At 40.8% G+C, this 24,480-nt stretch overlaps 1 protein-coding gene and 1 non-coding gene across 2 annotated transcripts in view; one reads left to right on the top strand and one right to left on the bottom strand.

Moving 5' to 3' along the window:
* The first annotated feature begins 9,325 nt into the window (after positions 1-9,325).
* Positions 9,326-24,480, top strand: part of atad1a (ATPase family AAA domain containing 1a) — a 29,885-nt gene continuing 14,730 nt past the window's right edge. Inside the window, exons 1-6 of the mRNA XM_071204444.1 lie at positions 9,326-9,427; positions 12,301-12,505; positions 15,668-15,762; positions 19,688-19,808; positions 22,641-22,841; positions 23,745-23,851. Coding sequence (XP_071060545.1) covers positions 12,328-12,505; positions 15,668-15,762; positions 19,688-19,808; positions 22,641-22,841; positions 23,745-23,851 — 702 coding nt within the window. The 5' untranslated portion in view covers positions 9,326-9,427; positions 12,301-12,327. The remainder of the gene's footprint in view (positions 9,428-12,300; positions 12,506-15,667; positions 15,763-19,687; positions 19,809-22,640; positions 22,842-23,744; positions 23,852-24,480) is intronic.
* trnai-aau (transfer RNA isoleucine (anticodon AAU)) lies at positions 10,474-10,547 on the bottom strand. The gene has a single exon. It is a non-coding gene; the product is annotated as a tRNA-Ile (tRNA).

Here is a 24,480-nt window from a genome sequence, read left to right on the forward strand (position 1 = left end):
TTGTGTTCAACATGTAAGAAGTAGAAAGTACAGGTATTTGTGTTCAACATGTGAGAAGTAGAAAGTACAGGTATTTGTGTTCAACATGTAAGAAGTAGAAAGTACAGGTATTTGTGTTCAACATGTGAGAAGTAGAAAGTACAGGTATTTGAGTTCAACATGTGAGAAGTAGAAAGTACAGGTATTTGTGTTCAACATGTAAGAAGTAGAAAGTACAGGTATTTGTGTTCAACATGTAAGAAGTAGAAAGTACAGGTATTTGTGTTCAACATGTAAGAAGTAGAAAGTACAGGTATTTGTGTTCAACATGTAAGAAGTAGAAAGTACAGGTATTTGTGTTCAACATGTAAGAAGTAGAAAGTACAGGTATTTGTGTTCAACATGTGAGAAGTAGAAAGTACAGGTATTTGTGTTCAACATGTAAGAAGTAGAAAGTACAGGTATTTGAGTTCAACATGAGAGAAGTAGAAAGTACAGGTATTTGGGTTCAACATGTAAGAAGTAGAAAGTACAGGTATTTGTGTTCAACATGTAAGAAGTAGAAAGTACAGGTATTTGTGTTCAACATGTGAGAAGTAGAAAGTACAGGTATTTGTGTTCAACATGTAAGAAGTAGAAAGTACAGGTATTTGTGTTCAACATGTAAGAAGTAGAAAGTACAGGTATTTGTGTTCAACATGTAAGAAGTAGAAAGTACAGGTATTTGTGTTCAACATGTAAGAAGTAGAAAGTACAGGTATTTGAGTTCAACATGTAAGAAGTAGAAAGTACAGGTATTTGTGTTCAACATGTAAGAAGTAGAAAGTACAGGTATAATGATCACGCCACCAAACACACATTCAAACTAAAGGAACAAACCAGAAATATCTACTTAAGTACAGTAACAAAGTATTTGTATTCCACTACTTCCCAACTCTGCTGCGTCTGCATCTATTTTCACCTACTTGTACCTGCTGTCGTAGTGTGGATAAGATAAGATAAGAAGTACCCTACTTTATGATCCTAATTTTGAAATGTGTTGCGTTGCAGCATCATAAAAAAACATACAAACAATAACATAAAAAGACTGGAAATAAACATTCCAAAATGTAAACATCTCAATCGAAATAAAATAGGATGGTGTCCATGGTGCTGATATTGAAGTGATCTGTGTGCACGCTGTGCCCTCCAGTGGCTGAGTGTGTAAAGCATGCTTGCTCCGGGAAAAGGTGGAACACTAAATCACCTCTGGCTGGCAGAGAAGTCTCTGCTCCATAGTTTCTCTTGGAATAAAATGTTCTACTTTCTTGTTTATTTGTTGTCTTTTAATTGTTATTGTACAATACCATGTCTTTATATGCTGCTGCAACACAAACATTGCCCAAATTAGGACCAATATGGTACTTATCTTATCTTAATGGGACAAAGGGACAGTGAAAAGTGGAGGTACTGTGGAGTTAAATAAAGTGTGGAACATATCATACATAGTACATAGAAATATTTATGAAACAAAGAAGGAGACAAAGTAAGCTCAGTGATAGGGTCAGAGAGGCAGGAAGGGAGTGGAGCCTGCTGGGGAAACAAGATAAACAAATATGTTTGTATTATTTTGGGTGAAACATGGCTGATTAGAAGAATTTAAAAGAGTTTAAACATGGTGGAATACTTCCTCGAGTGGTGACATGATGAGGCACACTACAGTAGGTGGCGGCGGGGGCCTTTCCTGGACCTGGAAACACTCGGCCATAGCCCACAGTGGCGGCGCAAGACATTTTCTTTTGGGGGTGCTGTGGGGTAGCTTGACGTTTCATAGAGGGTGCTCAAACATTTAGGGTTTCCCATTAATGTACCGGGCGCTACAGAGGAACTTTCTACTGCAACACTCCCCACGCACACACACAGTGTGTATGAAGGCTCGACAATCAGCTCACAGCATATAGGCAGGGGTAAAGTGCTATTTTTATAAGTGGGGGGCGGACCTCACCTCCTCTAGGGGGGTCCGGGGGCATTCTCCCCGGGAAGATATTTTTTAAATATTGAAGTTGAAAGCATCAATCTGGTGCACTTTGAGAGCAACATGAGAGATCTATGGATACCTCTCTCAACACCCAGATGAAACACAACTGTAAGCAGATGTTCTTTTTCTTTATGGATATTTTACAAATCACTCCCCTTTCAAACTGTATTCTTGTTTTACTGCCATATAGTATTTCATACCTGTTTTTCCTTTATTCTCTTGTTTTTTTTATAACTATAATGATCATATGAAGGTGTGCCGCGGAAATAATCTTTTACATAATTCGTGACCAAACCGTTTGAGACCCACTGAGATAACTTAGACTAAAGTTAACTATCTAAACACTCAGAGTCCTTTAGCTCACTGAGCCTCTCAGTCTGAGAGGAGAGCTCTCCTCCAGCTTGTTGTGGAACCAACAGCTCCGTGTGTCCGTTAGTGCAGCTAGCACCAGATGCTAACAACACGGTCCCTGCTGCTGGCACCGGTCCCTCTCTCTCTCTCTAGTGTCTAGTTGCATTCACTGAACACGGGAAATGACAACCCTGCCGTCCTCTCTAGTGTCATGATGAGGTTCAGGTAAAGCACGGTTAATGTATTATATTATTGAGGGATATAATACATTAAAGCCCCGAATGCCCAGGCCAGGCAACGCCACAGAGGATGTCATTTCCCGCCACAAACCACTGGAGTACTTCCAGAAGTTGGTGTCAGAAGACAAATGAGTACAGGTCAGAACTACAAGATCTACGCAGACAACTACTTCACCTGTGTCCCATTGGTAGCGAAGCTCCTTGATCGTGGGATTCATGATGTGGGAACAGCCAATCAGGTGCGCTTACCCAACTGGAACCTTGAAGAGGAGAAGAGCTTGAAGGGAAAAGGGAGAGGAAGCTTTGACATCCGAGTGGAGGCCAACCACACCATCTGTGCTGTCAAATGGCAGCAGGGCGGCCACACTTGTGTCGTCCTTTGCTCGACCAGACCCTGCGCAGAGAATTCAACGCCAACAACACCTACATAGAAGTTGACAGGCCTTACATTGTGGGTACGTACACCAAGTGCATGGGAGGTGTGGATTTGTTGGACTCGTTTACGGCCAAATACAAGTTCCCCATGAAGTCCCGACGCTGGTACGTGTACATCTTCTGGCACACCGTCGTCCTTGCTGTGATCAACGCCTCCACGCTCCAAAGATGGAGCAGGAGATCCTGAGCAGGAGACCGTTTCAGGCAGATCTAGCATCCTCTCTCATCCTGGTAAGAATGCATTTCTGCTATTTGCCATTTATTAAAAGAAATGATATTTTTTCGCTGTAATAGTTCTGACATGTATCTTGATTGACTCTGTCATCTCCTCCTATATTTAATAAATGACTATTCATAACAAACATGAGTGATGTGTGATTATTATTCCTGCTACTGACACAGGGCTAAGTAAGCGATCAATCCTGCAAGTCAACCCTTAGTTCTTCAATATATGTATTCAGACAATGTGAGTAGAAATACAGGAATTCTGCTATAAGCCCAACGTCGCAATATAACAACGTTTCCCTAAAAACTTACCAAAACGTAAAAACTCCATCATTTCTACAAAAACATCTGAAAGGTCAAAAGAATACATTCTAATGTTTTTCTATATTTGGGCTTTACAGGGTTAAACTCTTAGTTGTGCTTGATTCTGAGAAAGTGTTGCTGTATCTTCAATCACTCAATGTTTATTCATATAGCCCAATATCACAAATGTTACCTTTGTCTCAGTGGACTTCACAGTTAGAATATCAGTATGACAATATGACACCCTCTGTCCTTAGACCCTCTGTCCTCAGACCCTCTGTCCTTAGACCCTCTGTCCTTAGACCCTCACATCGTACAAGGAAACACTTCCAGAGAAAACCCACAGTTTAAAGGGAACATGGGAGAAACCTCAGGGAGAGCAGCAGAGGAGGGATCCCTCTCCCAGGACGGACAGACGTGCAATAGATGCCGTGTGTAAATTGAAAAGATAATACATTTGCAACATAGGTAGTCCAGATGTTTGGAAATGCATGTGTGTATAATAGGAAGATGAATCCACGAGGATGTCAACAATCCTGTGGGAGCCATCAGGGAAGTAGTGTGAGAGTCTGGCAGGACCGCAGAGACAGGTTCAGCCACGACTCGAAGTCCAGGACTCAGATCCAGGACACAGGATAGAGGATCCAGGACACAGGATAGAGGATCCAGGACACACGACCACAGCAACATGATTAGCCTCGACTCAGGATCCCGGCGTAGATGTAGACACAAAAAAGAGATTTGGGGGAAGCTGTGTTCATCGGAACATGAGAGTACACAGGTACACACAGCCAGAAAGACGGAGTAAGGTGCCCCCCCCCCACAGTCCAAGCCTATAGCAGCTAAACTAACGTGTCTACATACATACTTAGGATAGGTTGAGGGAAAAGGGTATGAAGTAAGAAGTAGGAAACAGAGGTGGAGAGGGTCAGGGACTACGTTCCACACTCCCCGGGCGCGAGGCCTTCTCTGCAACCTGTTACCCTCTAATAACCTCGAGAGGTCAGAGAGGGGAAAGGTTCGGATAAAGTTTTAAATATAAGATCTAAGTTTTTAGGATTTAAGTGAAAGAGTAAGAACTAAAAAGTATAGGTGAAGAGGCACAACGTATCTTCGTCAATGCACTCTTATTAGATTATTTTATTTTATCACTAGCTTTATCAAAAAGGAAGGTCTTAAGCGTACTTGTAGCGGCCAAAATCATATAGAACTAAAACAGATAACTTAACAGCCGCTGAGGCACTAGCTAGCGGATCTTACGCAGGGCAATGATCCAGGTCCAGACAAGATTCTCCGTTGTGCATTTTATTCCTATAACAAAATACAATGAACAGGTTTCCTACATCTCGTTCCTTAAGCCGTTCCTATGGCTTTCCCTCGTGTGGCTTGAAACACCCTGGTAAAAAACCGTTTGCCTCCTCGTGCTCTGGCTCCCACCACCCACCTGTCTCCAATATATACAATTACACCAGGTGCCCTAACCACCCAGTGCCCAAAACATGCCTTCAAAATAAAAGCATAGAAACTACTTTAACTTATGACGCTAACTAAGAATGCATATAAATAAATGATAATAATAAACACTATAAACAGCAAGAAAATAAATGTTAAACTATTAAATAATATAAAGAGACATATAGCTCCAACAGTACTCTTTAAAACGGATAGGCTGTCTGCCGCCCGAACACAAACTGGAAGCTGATTCCACACATTTTAATGACACAAATCGAATTCCATAAAACTGTTGCTGCCATCGCTGCGGGGATTCAAATGATTGCAGTCAATAGGGACTTAGATTTGATCTACCCGTGAGTGAAGGTTTCTGATCTCACCTGTGATGGCAGTGAAAGGAGAGCGCCTGTACCGGATGAAGGGAATGATTTGATGCCTCACCTCAAAATGTTGTATCCTCTCCTTCCTGTGACCTCTCCTGTGTGCCTTGATGCTGTTGGTATGTTTGCACGCACTCCTTGGTATTTCTACGGCGTCATGCTGTCTCTTAAGTTTCCCTTTCACATAACTAGTATTTTGGAGTTTCTCTTTACAAGAACACACCAGCGTTATACTTGTCTATGAGAATGTGGAGACATGCAGGGCTGAAAGTCCTTTGTTCCTACATGACGCTCTGTTTTAGTTTTACTTCCACAGGAATAATACGTGACGTCTCCAAGTTGTGGGGCCAGAACACAGCCACCACAGATTTAGTTTTCTCAGGCAAATCTCCTGAACGGTGTGTGAAGTTCATTTCTCCTGATGAGCAGGTGTGTGTGCCACAGGTGTGTGCATGTGTGTGAAACAGTGAATGGCTGATTGCGCTTTGAAGAGGAATAAGAAAGGTCCTCAGTGAAGCACAAGCCCATGTTTCACTACATTGTAAGTACAACTTATTAAAAAGATCAGTTCAATGCAACTAATGTTGTTTTAGTGTTATTGAATTTAGTGATGGATTGTAAACATTTGAAATGTAGCATTTAAGTGTTTCTCAGTTACAAAGTTGTTGTTATAATAAATCAGACACTGATGATGTACCTCTTTATATAGGCATTTTTTGCGCTGATCAGGGGGTACTTGGCTGAATTTATTTTTCAAAGGGGGTACATTATTGAATTTTGTTTGAGAACCACTGGGTTAGTAGACTAAAAGCTTTAGTAATCCAAAGTACAACATATAATAAGCACCCTGTATCAAGATTGATGCAAAACAAGTGAAATTTGACCTTTTTAGAGATATTTAGCAAAATAAACCCACTTCTGGGGTCATTTGGTGGGTTTTCCATATCTCTGGCCCCCCTTGGTCGATTTTGACCAATGAAATATCTTTATAACCGCTAGAGCCAATGGAGTCGAGGGGAAGTTCTACACACACCAACACATGAACAAATAAGGAGTGAGACTGACGCATGGCCAAAACCGGAAGCTGCATACACTCTGGTGGCTACCATTAGCAGCTAACTTTTTTTCTCCGATTTTTACATAAAAATGGAATTATGGATTATAAATAATTGTTTCAAAGCCACAGATACATTATTAACCTATGGATCAACTGATTCAGCCGCGGTTTTTCTCATTGTAATGCCATTGAACACGTCTTTTGATCAGATTGACAGCTACGGTGAAACGATCTCCCGTAAAAGCTTCGTAAAAGTACGTGTTGTGATATCTGTGTTTACTTCCCCTGTCACGAGTTCGGATCACTCAGTGATGATACTATACTTAAATAATCTGTGGAGTCTCAGCTTTAATCGGATATATTGTATGTGCAGTTTCGATAAGTAATAAGGGTATCTTTATTTTGAGTTCTGTGCTAAAGTGCGTTAGCATTTTTCCGCTTAGTGCTAATTCAGAGGCTTGGTATTACCCTTGTGTTTTGTTTTGGTAAAAATGGTTCATATCTTCAGTTAGCTGAGATTCTTCCCATTAATCTGGTGCTACACATTAATAGTTTCATAAATGTTAAGAAGCCCTGAGACACAGTCTCGAAATAAAACGGTGGGGGGGGGGCTCCACTGGGGGGACCGCAGAGGTTAATGCAGGACAGATTATTCCTTTTTCTACCGGACACACCCTTTTTAGGTGTGCATACTACTGTGACCACCGGGGGGCAGCACTTGATCAAATAAGTGTTAAACCTGTTGGCGGCGACCTCTCTCAGCACATATGTTGACTTCACTGGAAAACACAAGGAATAACTCCTCAGGACAGAAACACTGTACAAACACATGTTTTACAACCATTGTTTTTATTATTTTGAGCAACAATATTGAATATAGTACATTTGAACAGTACATGTATTCATTTACAGTTGCAGGTCAACACACCTATTATCGATAACCTATTTTCAATTACAGAAATTCATGATTTCTAAGCCAGTGCATTGTAATGTAAAGATGGAGCAGCTCAGTAAGAAATAGAAACCTCCCAGATACAATAGGTGCAGTATCATGGAGGCACTGGTTGACATGGAGGTTACAATTCAGCATGTTGCTCCTCCTGGGATTGGACTATTTTCTTGCTTGCCCTCAGATTCTGTTCCAATTTCAAAATATGTGCATCCAACTTCAGAGCATCCCTATCCAGGAGAGACTTAACTGTCTTCATGAAAACCTTAGTGCTTTTGAGATATTCCTCCGTTAATGCAGAGAATTCAGGGGAACCTTCCGTAGCTTTCCTCATAAACACCATCGTTGGGTGAAGGAGGCTCATGAAGCCATTACTGAGCTCTGAAGCGGTGTCCCTTCGTGCCTAATGTGGGAGAAACAGAGTTCATGAGATGGCAGTGAATCTATTTGCTGTGTTGTGTCCACTGCAGTGCATAAAGTCCCTTCTGAACAAGGCCTACTTCTCTCAGCCCGTCAGTTCCTCCAAAGAATTGATGTGACCCATGGACTCACCTTCAAAGTGTCCAGGTCTTGTTCTGCTTTCTGAAGGTGTAACTTGAGATATTTCTAAAGAGAAAATCCATCATGAAAATGACCAGTTACATTTGGGAACATAAAAGCAGCTCATAGCCGCACCTCGGTGCATGAGCCGGCAGAATTACAACATGTTTTAAGAGCAACTGAAAGAAAATGTGGATTTGTTTCCAATAACAATTAGAAGTTAAGTCAGTATTTATTTACCAGAAGGTTCTCATCCATCAGTGAAGCTGCGGTGCAAACCAGACCCAGCAGAGTGAAGAGGAAGAACAGCCCCCCCGCTGCTCCTCTGCTTCTGGATGAAACTGCTGCCGCCATCGCTGCTGTGATTCAAATGATTAGAGTCAATGGGGACTTGAAGAAATGTTCAAATATTTAGATTTGATCTAATAGTGAGTGAAGGTTTCTGATCTCACCTGTGATGTGAGTGAAAGGAGAGCGTCTGTACCGGTGATGGATGAAGGGAATGATTTCATGCCTCACCTCAAGATGTGTTATACTCTCCTTCCTGTGACCTCGCCCCGTGTGCCTTGATGCAGATTGGCTATTGGCTATTTGTTGTTATTTGCATGCACTCCTTGGTATTTCTACATCATGCTGTCCCTTAAGTTTCCCTTTCAGATACATAGTATTATGGAGTTTCTCTTTACAGGAACACACCAGCTTTATACTTGTGATTACATGCAGGGCAGAAAGTCCTTTGTTCCTACAGGACACTCTGTTTTAGTTTTACTTTCACAGGAACAATACATCAAGACATGTTGAAGTTTCCTCCTGATGAGCAGGTTGCACCGTGTGTGGTTGCCTCTGCCACAGGTGTGTGCATGTGTGTGAAACAGTGTATGGCTTCTTGTGTTGTGAAGTGCTTTGAATGTTCACTAAGAAAATAATAAATGCTCAAGAAGCAAACGTGGACGTTAAAGTAATGTCTGGATTGATCTTGCCTCAATGCTTTTAAAAAACTACAATCAAAAACATTTACAATTTAAACTCTGATTTACATTTTCACTTAATTTTGTCTTAAATACTGTTGTTTAAAAGGCGTTCCAGTATTGTTTTATAAATCTATTTGAGAGAGATGTGTGCCGAAAGTCTTAGAATTAAATCAGCATTGGTTAAGGTTAAACTAATATATTTAACCAATACTACCGAAAACAACCGTATCATAAGTCTGGACCTGATATTTTTTTTATTTAGTTTGCGAAGCATCACATTGCACACCTTTTCATATGTTGAAATAATACCAGTTTTAAACCTCCTAAATATTTGTAGTATATCAGATGTTAAAGCTGTTGACTTGTGGCGGTATCTACCTTTAAGTTGTTTGCGATCCGCCAATATTCCGAGAGAAGAGGAAGAAAAGGTGGAACGAACAAATCCCGGAACTAAAGTGTTTATTCCTACCCGAGTTACTAAACATGATGCACCGTTAGCCAGTGTTTTGGTATTTGATTCCCGTCTTCAGTGAGTATAATTAATGTCTTTTTTCCTTACGAGTTAAGTGTTAATGTGTGTGAGACGGCATACAGAGTGTGTGTAAAGTGTTTTATTCAGCCTGGGGTTTTAATCAAAATGCCAAACGGCTAAAGTGACCGTTTGACCGTTGCTAGGTGCAGCTGTGTTAGCTTCAGAGATGCTAACTGGTGAATCAAAAGGATGTTTTTCTTGGTAGTAAATCATGGATGAACACTAACTCTATCTCTACTTAATCGTAAACTACTGGCTTGTTTTGGTGTGTAAATGACCTGTAATGTAGCTTTATGAGTGGATTCTGACAGTAACTGCAAACTGCTGCAAAGCTACCTCTTATACCCGCACATCTTTCCACCTGTCATACAATACTGCACATATTTAACTCTAATGTTATTGTTCTGGTAATCCATGTAAATATTGCTATATTTTAAAGTTATTATAGTTTATAGTAAAATAGTTTTTTAGCATTGTTATGTTATGGCTTTGACTTTATATGTAAACCTACTCCGCAATAAACCTATTTCTGATTCTGACTAACGGTCTCGTTTATTACCATGGAGACCAGCGACTAACCTCCATTCAGAAAAGTGAACATTTAATACTTTTCTTTAAATATATTAAAGTCCATACCTCAAAATACTTTTTTCAACCATATAATGGCCCTCCAATAGTGTTTTTATTTGTCAGTCAGTCTATAGATTTGTTATCTGAACGGTCATCAGTATATCTTTCTATTTTCTATTTCTATTTCTATTTTGAGATGTTTCTATTTTAGAATTGTTTATTTCTACTATTTTAATGTGTTATTATTTGCAACGCCTTGCTTTGTGTTATGCTGCTGCAACATTTCTTTTCTTCCCCCGAATTGGGATTAATAAAGTACATCTTATTTGACCATATTACTCTTTAATTCGGCAAGCGCTATGTCATGTGTTAAATTGAGCAATTCAGCAGTGTTGTTCGCATCGGGACTCGACCCGGCAACCCTCCAGTTTCCAGTGCAAGTCTCCTCAAACCACCGCTTCTAAATCAATGCTTGGCCAGTACGGGTATCGAACTCGCGACTTTGGCTTCATTAGCACCACGCTCTAACCAACTGAGCTAACCGGCCACATTTGCGTACTGTTTTTAACATGGCAAAACTTAAGGAGAACTGGTGTGACAATTTTGGACTGATATATCTGTTTATGCAATCATTAATATTGTTTATAAAAAGCTTTATTTTAAAGCATTTTAGTATCTACCAATAATGGGATCAAGTTATATGAAATGTCATTTTTTGCCCATCATCCTAAATCTAACAGCAGGCCTTGTTTCATATAAAATAAGATTAGATTATTTATCCCTGTGGGGACATTCAGACGTGTAAAAATAATACAAACATTTAAAATAAAGTGATATATAACTGTTGAAACAAGATATCACAGTAAACATGGACCAATTGAATGGACATGCATACATATTTGGATTGTTAAATATATTACATAAGTGTGCAGATGTGAGTGCAGGTTAAAGTATTGTACAATAAAAGGTAAAGAGTTGTGAGAAAATACAAGAAAAGTAGAAACAAAGGAGAGCTTCTAAAGACAGACTAACACTCACAGACAGGATGCATATGGCTTCTTTGGGAGAACAGGTGACATGTTTAGTATCTACCAAAAATGTGATAACGTAATGTTTCCCCCATCATGCCACAAAGTGGAAGGCCACATGCAAATGTACCCGCGTCTGTGTTTTATGTAACATTCTCGACTTATCTCGAAAATGATTTGGTTCAATCTCCTCATCGCCATTCATATGCGTATTTGATTTCAGGACATTTGATTTTTAACCTGAAATATTGACATTTAAATACAGGAGGACATTTTATTGTGTTATTTGTCAATTCAAGCAATATGGGATTATAGTTCACAGGGTGGAGCGCCAGCACACGACCAGGCAGAATTGCATTGCAAACCTGATGGCTATTTACTCTACCTTACGTTCTTGTTTATGTGTCCGTCTGAATTCTTCTTAGTTTCGTTTATTTGTTTATAGTGTCGTGGACAGTCCCCATTGATCAACTGCCACAAAGAACAGTAAATGGGGCAGCTTTATCCAACATTGCTCATTTCCAGCTGTTGTCCCCGGCCAGATGATAATAATTTTTAAAATCACTAATACGCATTAGTTATAGAGAAAGGATGAAGTAGATCGAGGCGAAAGGATAAAAGAGAACAATAAAATCCAACAACACACGTCACATATAGCAATGATTCTCAAATGGGGGTACGCGGACCCCTAGGGGTACGTTGGGGTACTGCAGGGGGTAGGTGAGGGAAAAAAAAAAAGGTTAATTAAAAAAAGACCATGCAGGATTACAAAAATAATCTTAGTACAATAAGTTAAATGGAAAATACAATTGTATATAAAATATTCCTAGATCCACTAAGGGGGTCCTCATATAAACATGTTACATTTGTGTTTTATATTTATAGTTTTTAATAATCATGTTGTTCATTGGTTTGTTAAACATATATTAATTCAATTGAAAAACTCCTTGGAAAAATCTTTTTTTTCATGCATAAAGATGAAAATATCCTTAGTTTGTTGTAATGCATGCATGAAGGAGTTAATACATCACACACTGAGGGAACATCACTCTGTTGGAATTATTTAAATAGGCTTTTTCTGTCAGAAATGTCCGGGGTCGGTCAGGGGGTACTTGGCTGAGAAAATGTTTCAAAGGGGGTACACTACTGAACAAAGTTTGAGAAGCACTGACATATAGCATCACAACATGTAACACACACACCATATCAACACAGACGAGTGTGCAGGTGTAGTTCTTCTCGGTGAACTTACTCTCTGTTCCCTTCCTCCAGCCGATGGACTGATCTCCCCCAGCAGAGATGTTGCTGAAAGATCTCCCGCGGGACGCCCTGCTGCGACCTCTGTCCAGAAATGAAGTGTTGGGCATGATTCTGAGGCTGACCATCTTTGGCGCTGTGACATATTACGGCATCAAATGGGCGATGGATGCTATGGACCCTACCTCCAAACAGAAGAGCCAAGCCAAGAAAAGGGCAAGTGGAACACAGGCATTTATGTTCTGTTAGATCTCAAGTTCAAGGCTTTTATCGTCCTTCGTACGTAGCTAGGTAGTGTAGGTATGTCGATGAAAATCTGAGGTCACAGGCTCCTCCAACACAACACAACTGATACAATCAAGCAAGGAAATACAAATAGAATAGAAATAGTGCAATCAGAGTCTATATACAAGTAATTGGAATATGATATATTGGATAAATAATGTGTGAATTGCAACCAGGTGAATGTTATGCATGTTCTCAATCTTTATTTACTTATATAGCACATTTAAAAAGTCAAAAGTCAGTTGACCAAAGTGCTGTACAGGGAACAAAAACAATATAACACAATAGGAGCACAATAGAGAACCGCAGTGACGCGTCCGAAAACCCGGAAGTAAGTTAGCATTTTTACCACGGCCGGTTTCTTCGATAAAAAGCAATGCAGTTTCTCCAGGGTTTAGGAAAACAGCTGAACTCAGGTCTGTGGTTGAGACGCATTGAAGAGACGGATCACGTTTTGTTCTACGACATTAAATCATCAGCAGCGACCGCGCTGGTGATTTCTGAAGAGTTGCCGTGTCTGAGAAACGATGGTTGCTACCAAGTGGCTGAACAGGACTACAGAAGCTGTGGAGGTCGTTGTACGTCATTACGCCGAACAGTAATCACTCCTCTGAGTTAGTTTCTGTTCTGCTTGAAAGCCAGTCCCTGCCTCCTGCAAAGTGTTCAAACAAACACTTCAACTTGTTCCATTTAGAGTCTGTAGTTTGAATATGCATCTTAAGTTGACGTTGAAGCAGCGACCCTGCTGTAGTTCCTTTATAGCATAACGTTAGCATTTAGATTCTGGCGACTAGATTTATGATAGAAAATGATAAAAGTAGGATGTGGAGATTATCCGGCTGAACAAAACGTGACCCGTCTCTTAAACGTGTCTCAACCACAGACCTTAGTTCCAGCTGTTTTCTAAAACCCTTTGGAGAAACTGCGTTGCGTTTTTGACGAAGGAACCGGAAGGAGTTTACTTCTGGGTTTTATATGGTGTGGGGGGGGGGTGCTGCCAAAAGTGGGGAGGGAGCCGTTTAAAAAATAACAAAAAGGCGGTGCCGGCCCGGCTGTCAGCGATACGAGCCGCATACATTGTTTGTTAAAGGCGAGACACGGCACGCAAAAACATCGTTTTTTATGCACTGGTCAATTTTGAGATTTTGTGCTATTTTGATTCTATAACATGTTTTCTTTCAGGCTTTTGGAAGGAAAACGTACAAAATACACATTCACGTGTTCATTTTACTATAGTTTGTCTATTTGCATCTGTATATTTCTCCTAAATTCACCAAAAGTTAGCATTCTAACGTAACTAAAAGTACCGCGACCGCTGTTTGCACAATGTCATCGTTGAAAAAGCTCCGTCTCTCCTGCACAATCTCATCGGATCCAAATATGGTCATTTCCTTCGTTTCAGCAACCAATCGTGAAAGCACAAAGGGGTCTTAAACCAAGAAACGAAATCTCATTGGCTGGTGTCAATTTCTGACAACGTGATTCGTTCAGATGCGTCACGTGGTGTGCTAAAACACTTCCTGGTTAGCTTTCCGCTAGAAATTTAAATCTCAAAATGGCAAAAGAACGGAGAAAAAAACGTTCACAGAGAACACGACAACAATTGTCACTTGCACGAAGCAAGGTTATACAAGAAACAAATGACCCCGAACATGAAATGCCTTCACGGAGTGCGGCGATGTGCAAGCTGTCATCCAGAGAACAGGAGGGTTCAGCTAGCGCCTCACTGCCATCTTTCAAGGTCGTTTTCTCAAAATGAGTTTTTTCTCCTACTCTGAGTTCGAAATGTCCACTTCAGTAGCACGTAGAGACACCAAACCTTCTAGTTATATTCCTATCAATATTATGAAGGCTTTTACAGAAGGGTTTGTTCATATATCATTCATAGCCTGAATTATATAAGATTTTATACCTAGAAACATGGCGAACATTGGTATTTTAGGGCTGTTGCCAGTATGTTCTGATTTATGGAGTGATAAAAAGAGAGATCCAAAATCCCTTCTGTAAAATCCTTAGATGCTAATATGACTACAAAGTGAAACGAGAATTTTATCCAAATTTCGGTTCCTGAAATGTGTTAAAATATGCGCAAATGTAATGAGATAATGGGTAATTTGCATATTCAGAAAACTTGGAATATAAGAAACAATTGCCTTATTGTAGGTAATTAACTGGAGAAATTACCCTATTCACCTGGGGTGCCTTAACTGTTAGGCTTACTAAACCATTATAGACCTACATCACTTAGCAACAGCTGCACATGCTAACTATGGGTCTTACAAACCTACATAACATTACAAATAGTCAGAAAATATTATTTACAATATTAATAAAACTATGAATTCAATTGTAACTGATTGACAAGGCAAACACTGCACAGCGGCAGCAGCATTAAAGGAAAAATATCGTCTTACCTTGTGCTTCACAAAACTCCAAATGTAGCCTGGGGTGGCACTAATGACCCTCATTAGAGCAGATACATCCACATTGTCCAAAATGTTACTGTTGACATGCATCAAAGCCAGATGTGTCAGTCTCTTCTGTGTATTACTCTAGTTGTAGAGGTGGTGGCTGAGGAGTAGCTGGTGGTCCACTCTTTTTATTGGGTTGTTTGTTGGAGAAAAAAATCCAAAATCCTTTTTTGCGCCATTCTAGAAAGTTGTCACTCTGCAGTGTGTGTGTCGCGTCAATTACGTCACTCTCCCACGACCTAGATGACTCGGATTTTATTTGGAAAATAAATTCAAGCCACCTGATATATACTATGACTATTATATGTTACTGTATACAGCTAATTTTATTTTAAGTAAAATCATAACTATTTTATGTAGTTTAATCATTTTTATTTAGGTGGTCACTCAGTTTTTCAAATGTACACCACTCGCCAACAGGGGGTGCTGCAGCACCCCCGGCACCCCTACTTCCCTCGGCTATGCGAGTCACTGCAGTCAAGGGAGGGAGACACTTTCTTTCCAGGATTTGTTCTGTCATCTGTTTTCCTTTAGTTTCTCCAGCTGAAGTGTGTGTGTGTGTGTGTGTGTGTGTGTGTGTGTGTGTGTGTGGTGTGTGTGTGTGTGTGTGTGTCCGATGCAGGCAGAACGGCTGATGAGGAGGATCGGCGTTGAGGGCGTCAGTCTGACAGATTACGAGATGAACATAGCGTCTCATCTTGTTGATCCACAGACGATGATGGTGAATGCTGTAATCCTAATTCATGACATCTTGATTTTAAAGGTCACCTTCTTCATGTCTTCTACATCAACATGTGTCCCCTCTTCTTCATGTCTCTTCTACATCAACATGTGTCCCCTCTTCTTCATGTCTCTTCTACATCAACATGTGTCCCCTCTTCTTCATGTCTCTTCTACATCAACATGTGTCCCCTCTTCTTCATGTCTCTTCTACATCAACATGTGTCCCCTCTTCTCCATGTCTCTTCTACATCAACATGTGTCCCCTCTTCTTCATGTCTCTTCTACATCAACATGTGTCCCCTCTTCTTCATGTCTCTTCTACATCAACATGTGTCCCCTCTTCTCCATGTCTCTTCTACATCAACATGTGTCCCCTCTTCTCCATGTCTCTTCTACATCAACATGTGTCCCCTCTTCTTCCTTGTCTCTTCTACATCAACATGTGTCCCCTCTTCTTCATGTCTCTTCTACATCAACATGTGTCCCCTCTTCTTCATGTCTCTTCTACATCAACATGTGTCCCCTCTTCTTCATGTCTCTTCTACATCAACATGTGTCCCCTCTTCTCCATGTCTCTTCTACATCAACATGTGTCCCCTCTTCTTCATGTCTCTTCTACATCAACATGTGTCCCCTCTTCTTCATGTCTCTTCTACATCAACATGTGTCCCCTCTTCTTCATGTCTCTTCTACATCAACATGTGTCCCCTCTTCTCCATGTCTCTTCTACATCAACATGTGTCCCCTCTTCTTCATGTCTCTTCTACATCAACATGTGTCCCCTCTTCTTCATGTCTCTTCTACATCAACATGTGTCCCCTCTTCTTCATGTCTCTTCTACATCAACATGTGTCCCCTCTTCTTCATGTCTCTTCTACATCAACATGTGTCCCCTCTTCTTCATGTCTCTTCTACATCAACATGTGTCCCCTCTTCTTCATGTCTCTTCTACATCAACATGTGTCCCCTCTTCTTCATGTCTCTTCTACATCAACATGTGTCCCCTCTTCTTCATGTCTCTTCTACATCAACATGTGTCCCCTCTTCTTCATGTCTCTTCTACATCAACATGTGTCCCCTCTTCTTCATGTCTCTTCTACATCAACATGTGTCCCCTCTTCTCCATGTCTCTTCTACATCAACATGTGTCCCCTCTTCTTCATGTCTCTTCTACATCAACATGTGTCCCCTCTTCTTCATGTCTCTTCTATATCAACATGTGTCCCCTCTTCTTCATGTCTCTTCTACATCAACATGTGTCCCCTCTTCTTCATGTCTCTTCTACATCAACATGTGTCCCCTCTTCTTCATGTCTCTTCTACATCAACATGTGTCCCCTCTTCTTCATGTCTCTTCTACATCAACATGTGTCCCCTCTTCTTCATGTCTCTTCTACATCAACATGTGTCCCCTCTTCTTCATGTCTCTTCTACATCAACATGTGTCCCCTCTTCTTCATGTCTCTTCTACATCAACATGTGTCCCCTCTTCTTCATGTCTCTTCTACATCAACATGTGTCCCCTCTTCTTCATGTCTCTTCTACATCAACATGTGTCCCCTCTTCTTCATGTCTCTTCTACATCAACATGTGTCCCCTCTTCTTCATGTCTCTTCTACATCAACATGTGTCCCCTCTTCTTCATGTCTCTTCTACATCAACATGTGTCCCCTCTTCTTCATGTCTCTTCTACATCAACATGTGTCCCCTCTTCTTCATGTCTCTTCTACATCAACATGTGTCCCCTCTTCTTCATGTCTCTTCTACATCAACATGTGTCCCCTCTTCTTCATGTCTCTTCTACATCAACATGTGTCCCCTCTTCTTCATGTCTCTTCTACATCAACATGTGTCCCCTCTTCTTCATGTCTCTTCTACATCAACATGTGTCCCCTCTTCTTCATGTCTCTTCTACATCAACATGTGTCCCCTCTTCTTCATGTCTCTTCTACATCAACATGTGTCCCCTCTTCTTCATGTCTCTTCTACATCAACATGTGTCCCCTCTTCTCCATGTCTCTTCTACATCAACATGTGTCCCCTCTTCTTCATGTCTCTTCTACATCAACATGTGTCCCCTCTTCTTCATGTCTCTTCTACATCAACATGTGTCCCCTCTTCTTCATGTCTCTTCTACATCAACATGTGTCCCCTCTTCTTCATGTCTCTTCTACATCAACATGTGTCCCCTCTTCTTCATGTCTCTTCTACATCAACATGTGTCCCCTCTTCTTCATGTCTCTTCTACATCAACATGTGTCCCCTCTTCTTCATGTCTCTTCTACATCAACATGTGTCCCCTCTTCTTCATGTCTCTTCTACATCAACATGTGTCCCCTCTTCTTCATGTCTCTTCTACATCAACATGTGTCCCCTCTTCTTCATGTCTCTTCTACATCAACATGTGTCCCCTCTTCTTCATGTCTCTTCTACATCAACATGTGTCCCCTCTTCTTCATGTCTCTTCTACATCAACATGTGTCCCCTCTTCTTCATGTCTCTTCTACATCAACATGTGTCCCCTCTTCTTCATGTCTCTTCTACATCAACATGTGTCCCCTCTTCTTCATGTCTCTTCTACATCAACATGTGTCCCCTCTTCTTCATGTCTCTTCTACATCAACATGTGTCCCCTCTTCTTCATGTCTCTTCTACATCAACATGTGTCCCCTCTTCTTCATGTCTCTTCTACATCAACATGTGTCCCCTCTTCTTCATGTCTCTTCTACATCAACATGTGTCCCCTCTTCTCCATGTCTCTTCTACATCAACATGTGTCCCCTCTTCTCCATGTCTCTTCTACATCAACATGTGTCCCCTCTTCTTCATGTCTCTTCTACATCAACATGTGTCCCCTCTTCTTCATGTCTCTTCTACATCAACATGTGTCCCCTCTTCTTCATGTCTCTTCTACATCAACATGTGTCCCCTCTTCTTCATGTCTCTTCTACATCAACATGTGTCCCCTCTTCTTCATGTCTCTTCTACATCAACATGTGTCCCCTCTTCTTCATGTCTCTTCTACATCAACATGTGTCCCCTCTTCTTCATGTCTCTTCTGCATCAACATGTGTCCCCTCTTCTTCATGTCTCTTCTACATCAACATGTGTCCCCTCTTCTTCATGTCTCTTCTACATCAACATGTGTCCCCTCTTCTTCATGTCTCTTCTACATCAACATGTGTCCCCTCTTCTCCATGTCTCTTCTACATCAACATGTGTCCCCTCTTCTTCATGTCTCTTCTACATCAACATGTGTCCCCTCTTCTCCATGTCTCTTCTACATCAACATGTGTCCCCTCTTCTTCATGTCTCTTCTACATCAACATGTGTCCCCTCTTCTTCATGTCTCTTCTGCATCAACATGTGTCCCCTCTTCTTCATGTCTCTTCTACATCAACATGTGTCCCCTCTTCTTCATGTCTCTTCTACATCAACATGTGTCCCCTCTGTGGAAAGAGACTCTGAAAGTTTCAGGAACAAAGATTTTCTCTCTTTTTGATCCATTTCTATAAAAACCTGTCTGAAAACGAGCTGATCAGAGTTTGGCCACTTTATGATGTCATAACGATGTGTTGTCTTGTGTAGCCATTAGCCAATCAGCAGCCAAGGTAACCCCCCCCCCCCCCCCTTATCACCTGAATCTCCTCTAGAGCACCATTGAGTTCTTTGTAACCAAATCTCTCTCAGAGGGGCGTGGGGAGGGTCTCCTTGTTTTCATCTAAAGTAACAGACAGAGAATCAGCACTTTGGAAACGGGGCTGAAACAGAGGGGATTATGGGTAATGATGCAATGATCTGTTTGGTGGTTCAGCCAATCAGAGACAGGTTCTGTATATATCTGGACCTGTGATGTGTATATATATATATACCTTTAAAGCACCATGTTATCTGACCTCTCTCTCCATACGAACCGCCCTGCAGGTGACCTGGAGGGATATCGCCGGTCTGGACGAGACGATCAACGAGCTGCAGGACACCGTCATCCTGCCCTTCCAGAAGAGACACCTTTTAACGGGATCCAAACTCTTTCAGCCGCCAAAAGGTAACACACATGTTGTCTAATCAGAAAGTTAACCTTTATCTTAACATTGCAGTAAAGGACAAAATAGGAAAATGTTCTGATTTTGAGTGATATTCTAACGGATTGGAAACCAAACACTGATATGACATTATTGAATCCTCAGTGCTTCTTAGAAAGTATTTGGACAATTAGGTCAACTGTGTAGGAATTACAGCTCCATGTATTTTTAATTGTATTTCTCTTAAAGGTGGGGTTGGTAATTTTGGAGAAACCAGCTCGAGTGCGCTAGAATTTGAAAATACACAGCCAGAAGAAATCTGCCACTTCCTCACAGAGCCCCTCCTCCAACACACAGGAACGCGCACATGACCAATGAGGGCACGAGATAAGTGTGTGCCCAGATGGAAGGCTGACAGGCTGGTAGGCCGTCCAGTTACTTTAGCCGGCTCAGATGATTGGTCGTGCTTTTTACAGCGCCACGGCTTCCACAGATGATTTTTTGTCAAAGCACTTCAGATATTCATTGCTATCGGGATGTTCAGAGCATTCCATGGAATATAACAAGTGTATCTCGAGCCGGTTTCTCAAACTTACCCCACCTTTAACTGTAATGTGTATTTGACACTCTGCCAAACCGCCTCGCCCTGAAAAAAGTATGCCGTTAAAACAGCCTAAGAGCTAATAGAACAACGGTCGAGGGTTAGGTGAAGAAAACACAGAATTTGAAAAATAGCCTTATAAGCGTGCATGAGCTTTTTCAAGATAAAATAAGCAAGACGACATGATGCATGCAACAAAGCTGTATTTCTAAAATACCAGATTTTCTACATTTATCCTGCAGCCAGTATGTTCATTATTTAGGTTATTTGTCAAGTTTAACAAATCAATGATTATAAGGTGAAGTATCCATAACACATCTCACTTAGTCAGGGTTCAATAGTTTACATAAAAAAGGTCTTTTAAGGAAAAAGGTCGGGACCCTCTGAGCAATGTGTCACAGAAAGAGCTGACGGTATGTATCCTCCTGGCCGCCTGACAGCAGACGAACACGTCACGTTTTTACTGTTTGACAGAAAGCTTTAAACAAAGTTGAGGATGAAACGGCTTCCAAAATTAGCTGTTATGGGAATCGAGCCTCCAGCCTTTGTTTACATCATGCAACTTCTATAAAGTATGCAGCAAGCAGGGCCAAATGTTCCATCTGTAGCACACACTTTAAAGGTCCCGTATTATACTGGTTTTCATCAAAATAGTACAGGTCTCAGACAGAGGTCGCGTTAACCGAATATTTTCCGTCAATGACGGATTTTTTCTAACAATGACGGAAAAATCTGAAAGCAGTCCGTCATTTTGACACATTAGAACACACTCAGAACAGCGCCAAAATGTCCACTAGTGGCCCACATTATATGACATCCTTAGTGGCCAGGTCGACTGAGGGCGATCTACTCGACTGTAGTCTGTAACTGTTATGTAGTCATTCACACCCCTGTCCAGTTGGTGGCGAGTGTGTGTATATTAAGTAGCTATAGTCTAGTCTTGTTTTGGACCTCGTTGTTTAACCGGCTTTAGCGATCGCAAAATGTCACGGCAGCTGATACCTTGGTTGCTGATTGGCTAATGGCTACACAAGACAAAACATCGTTATGACATCATAAAGTGGCCAAAATCTGATCAGCTCATTTTCACGACACATGTTGATGGAGAAGAGACATGAAGAAGAGGGGACACATGTTGATGTAGAAGAGACATGAGGAAGAGGGGACACATGTTGATGTAGAAGAGACATGGAGAAGAGGGGACACATGTTGATGTAGAAGAGACATGAAGAAGAGGGGACACATGTTGATGTAGAAGAGACATGAGGAAGAGGGGACACATGTTGATGTAGAAGAGACATGGAGAAGAGGGGACACATGTTGATGTAGAAGAGACATGGAGAAGAGGGGACACATGTTGATGTAGAAGATACATGAAGAAGAGGGGACACATGTTGATGTAGAAGAGACATGGAGAAGAGGGGATACATGTTGATGTAGAAGAGACATGGAGAAGAGGAGACACATGTTGATGTAGAAGAGACATGAAGAAGAGGGGACACATGTTGATGTAGAAGAGACATGGAGAAGAGGCGACACATGTTGATGTAGAGGAGACATGAAGAAGAGGGGACACATGTTGATGTAGAAGAGACATGGAGAAGAGGGGACACATGTTGATGTAGAAGAGACATGAAGAAGAGGGGACACATGTTGATGTAGAAGAGACATGAAGAAGAGGGGACACATGGTGATGTAGAAGAGACATGAAGAAGAGGGGACACATGTTGATGTAGAAGAGACATGAAGAAGAGGGGACACATGGTGATGTAGAAGAGACATGAAGAAGAGGGGACACATGTTGATGTAGAAGAGACATGGAGAAGTGGATTTTGCATAATAAGTGACCTTTAAACAATATTCCTATAGTTTATATAAGTCAAAATGTCCTTAAATTTGACTCATAGGAATTAATGACAGTGACTGGAGCTCAAATTAAACACTTAAAATGAGTTTTACCACAGATTTGACAACATTTAACTTCAGTAAAACACTTTTTCTTTTACAGCGAATGCCTTGCAATCAATACGTCTGAACTCTTGAGGAGTTTAGGTGCATTAAAACACTTAAAATAAAAGGTCTATAAACTGTTAAATCATGTGTAAAAATGTACATTCTGTCGTTTTGCTCAAACAGGATGTAATATTTAGACATACTGTGTAATGTCTGCAGGAATATCACTACTTCTTAAATCTCTACAAGGTTCAAATGTACTGTTTTTACCTAATTAATTTATTTATTTTTGTCCTTGCAGGTGTTTTATTGTTTGGTCCTCCAGGATGTGGGAAGACGATGATCGCCAAGGCAACAGCCAAAGCGTCGGGCTGTAAGTTCATCAACCTGCAGGCGTCCACGCTGACGGACATGTGGTACGGCGAATCACAGAAGCTCACGGCTGCCGTCTTCTCATTGGCTGTCAAGATCCAGCCCTGCATCATCTTCATCGATGAGATTGGTGAGTCTGATGACCATGTGGTGTTTATCTTTACCTTTTCAAAAATAAATGATGACACTGATATTGATATCTGAGGTTTTCACCGTTTTAAGTCCCATAGTATTGAAGTGTAAGTGCTTTGGATAAAAGCGTCAAATACCATGTAATGTAATGTACACTGGGAAAAATGCTGTAAGGTGTTTTCACTTGTAATAAGTACAATAATCTGCAAATAGAACAAGTGAACATTAGCTTGGTAGGATTTCTTGAAATAAGATGGGATATTTCTATAAATTAGATCTTGTAATAAACTTGGAAAACTTCTTTTGAACTATATTTTATCAGAATCAGGAAATGTTATGATACAAAATAAGCCAGAATATGTTCAAAAGTCTTCTGTCATATGATGTTAGTTGGTGAATTTCTAATACAAATGTGTTTTTCAAATAAAAATCGAGCCCTTGACTTAACAAGATACTTAAGATGCATTGTCTAACAACAAGACCCTGTATCTCACTGCATTGTTACTTCTTCAATATTCATTATCAAGTGTAAAGACGTATTCTGACCAGAAATCAGACGGATATACTTGGCAGGATTTCACATTTTCGTTCATGTTTCATCCCCACGAAATGTCCCTGATGTTACTGATCTTAGTCTGTGATGTGTTGTGTAAATGCTGTCTCCATCTTTATTTCTCAAATACATTTCAAAAGGTTGCTAAAACATTATCTCAATATTATGAAGTCAAATTGAACTGTGGATGACCATTTTAGTTTCACTTCATATAGCACTGTAAATTGCGGGAAATTATGAGCTGTTTAGTTTGATGTATGTTTTGTGTGTGTGAGGACCCCAGGAAGAATAGCCAATGCTAGTGCTAGTGCTAAAATAAGAATGTCCTGCTTGTCTCCTGTGTGTCAGATTCGTTTCTGAGGAACCGCTCCAGCCTGGACCACGAGGCCACGGCCATGATGAAGGCCCAGTTCATGAGCCTGTGGGACGGCCTGGACACTTCCTCCACCACGCAGGTAGCACCACCAGGAGTCTTTATTATAATGTATCTACCAGATGTAGTCACACTGGCACTGAATGGGTGGGATTTCTGTCATCTCTTAAAGGTCACCTATCATGCAAATTCCCCTTGTTCATGTCTCTTCTACATCAACATGTATGCAGGTCTTTATGTTTGAATGCAATACTAGGTTTGGTTTTAATCACAGAAGCATCGTTCAGTTGTTGTTAGGCTTCATATATGTGGAATAAACTACCAGAAAACTGCAGGTCTGCTAAAACTCTTAAAGGTCACCTATCATGCTATTTTTAGGCAATAGCATAGGTCTCAGATATATACAAATATATAAAAAACATGTCTATGAAGTGTTTTCCTCAAAATACCAAACAGATCATTCTAGCCATGCCTCATATCCCTCTGTTTCACTTCCTGTTTCAAACGTGCTGATTTGGGGATAAAGCTTTAAAAATAAAATAGGAGGGGTCTGAGCTCATGCGGGACCCGGCAGCTACCGTCTAAACTAAATGCTGCCGTGATGAAGCACCATATCATGGATTATCAAGGATTCTCTCTGAAACAGTTTGGAGCTCAAAGGCTTTCTCTCTTGCCGGTTATACCACAATGTGAGTTCCTCTTTACTTCCTG

This window comes from Pseudochaenichthys georgianus, chromosome 9, assembly GCF_902827115.2.
Source record: "Pseudochaenichthys georgianus chromosome 9, fPseGeo1.2, whole genome shotgun sequence".
Classification (NCBI taxonomy): Eukaryota; Metazoa; Chordata; class Actinopteri; order Perciformes; family Channichthyidae; genus Pseudochaenichthys; species Pseudochaenichthys georgianus.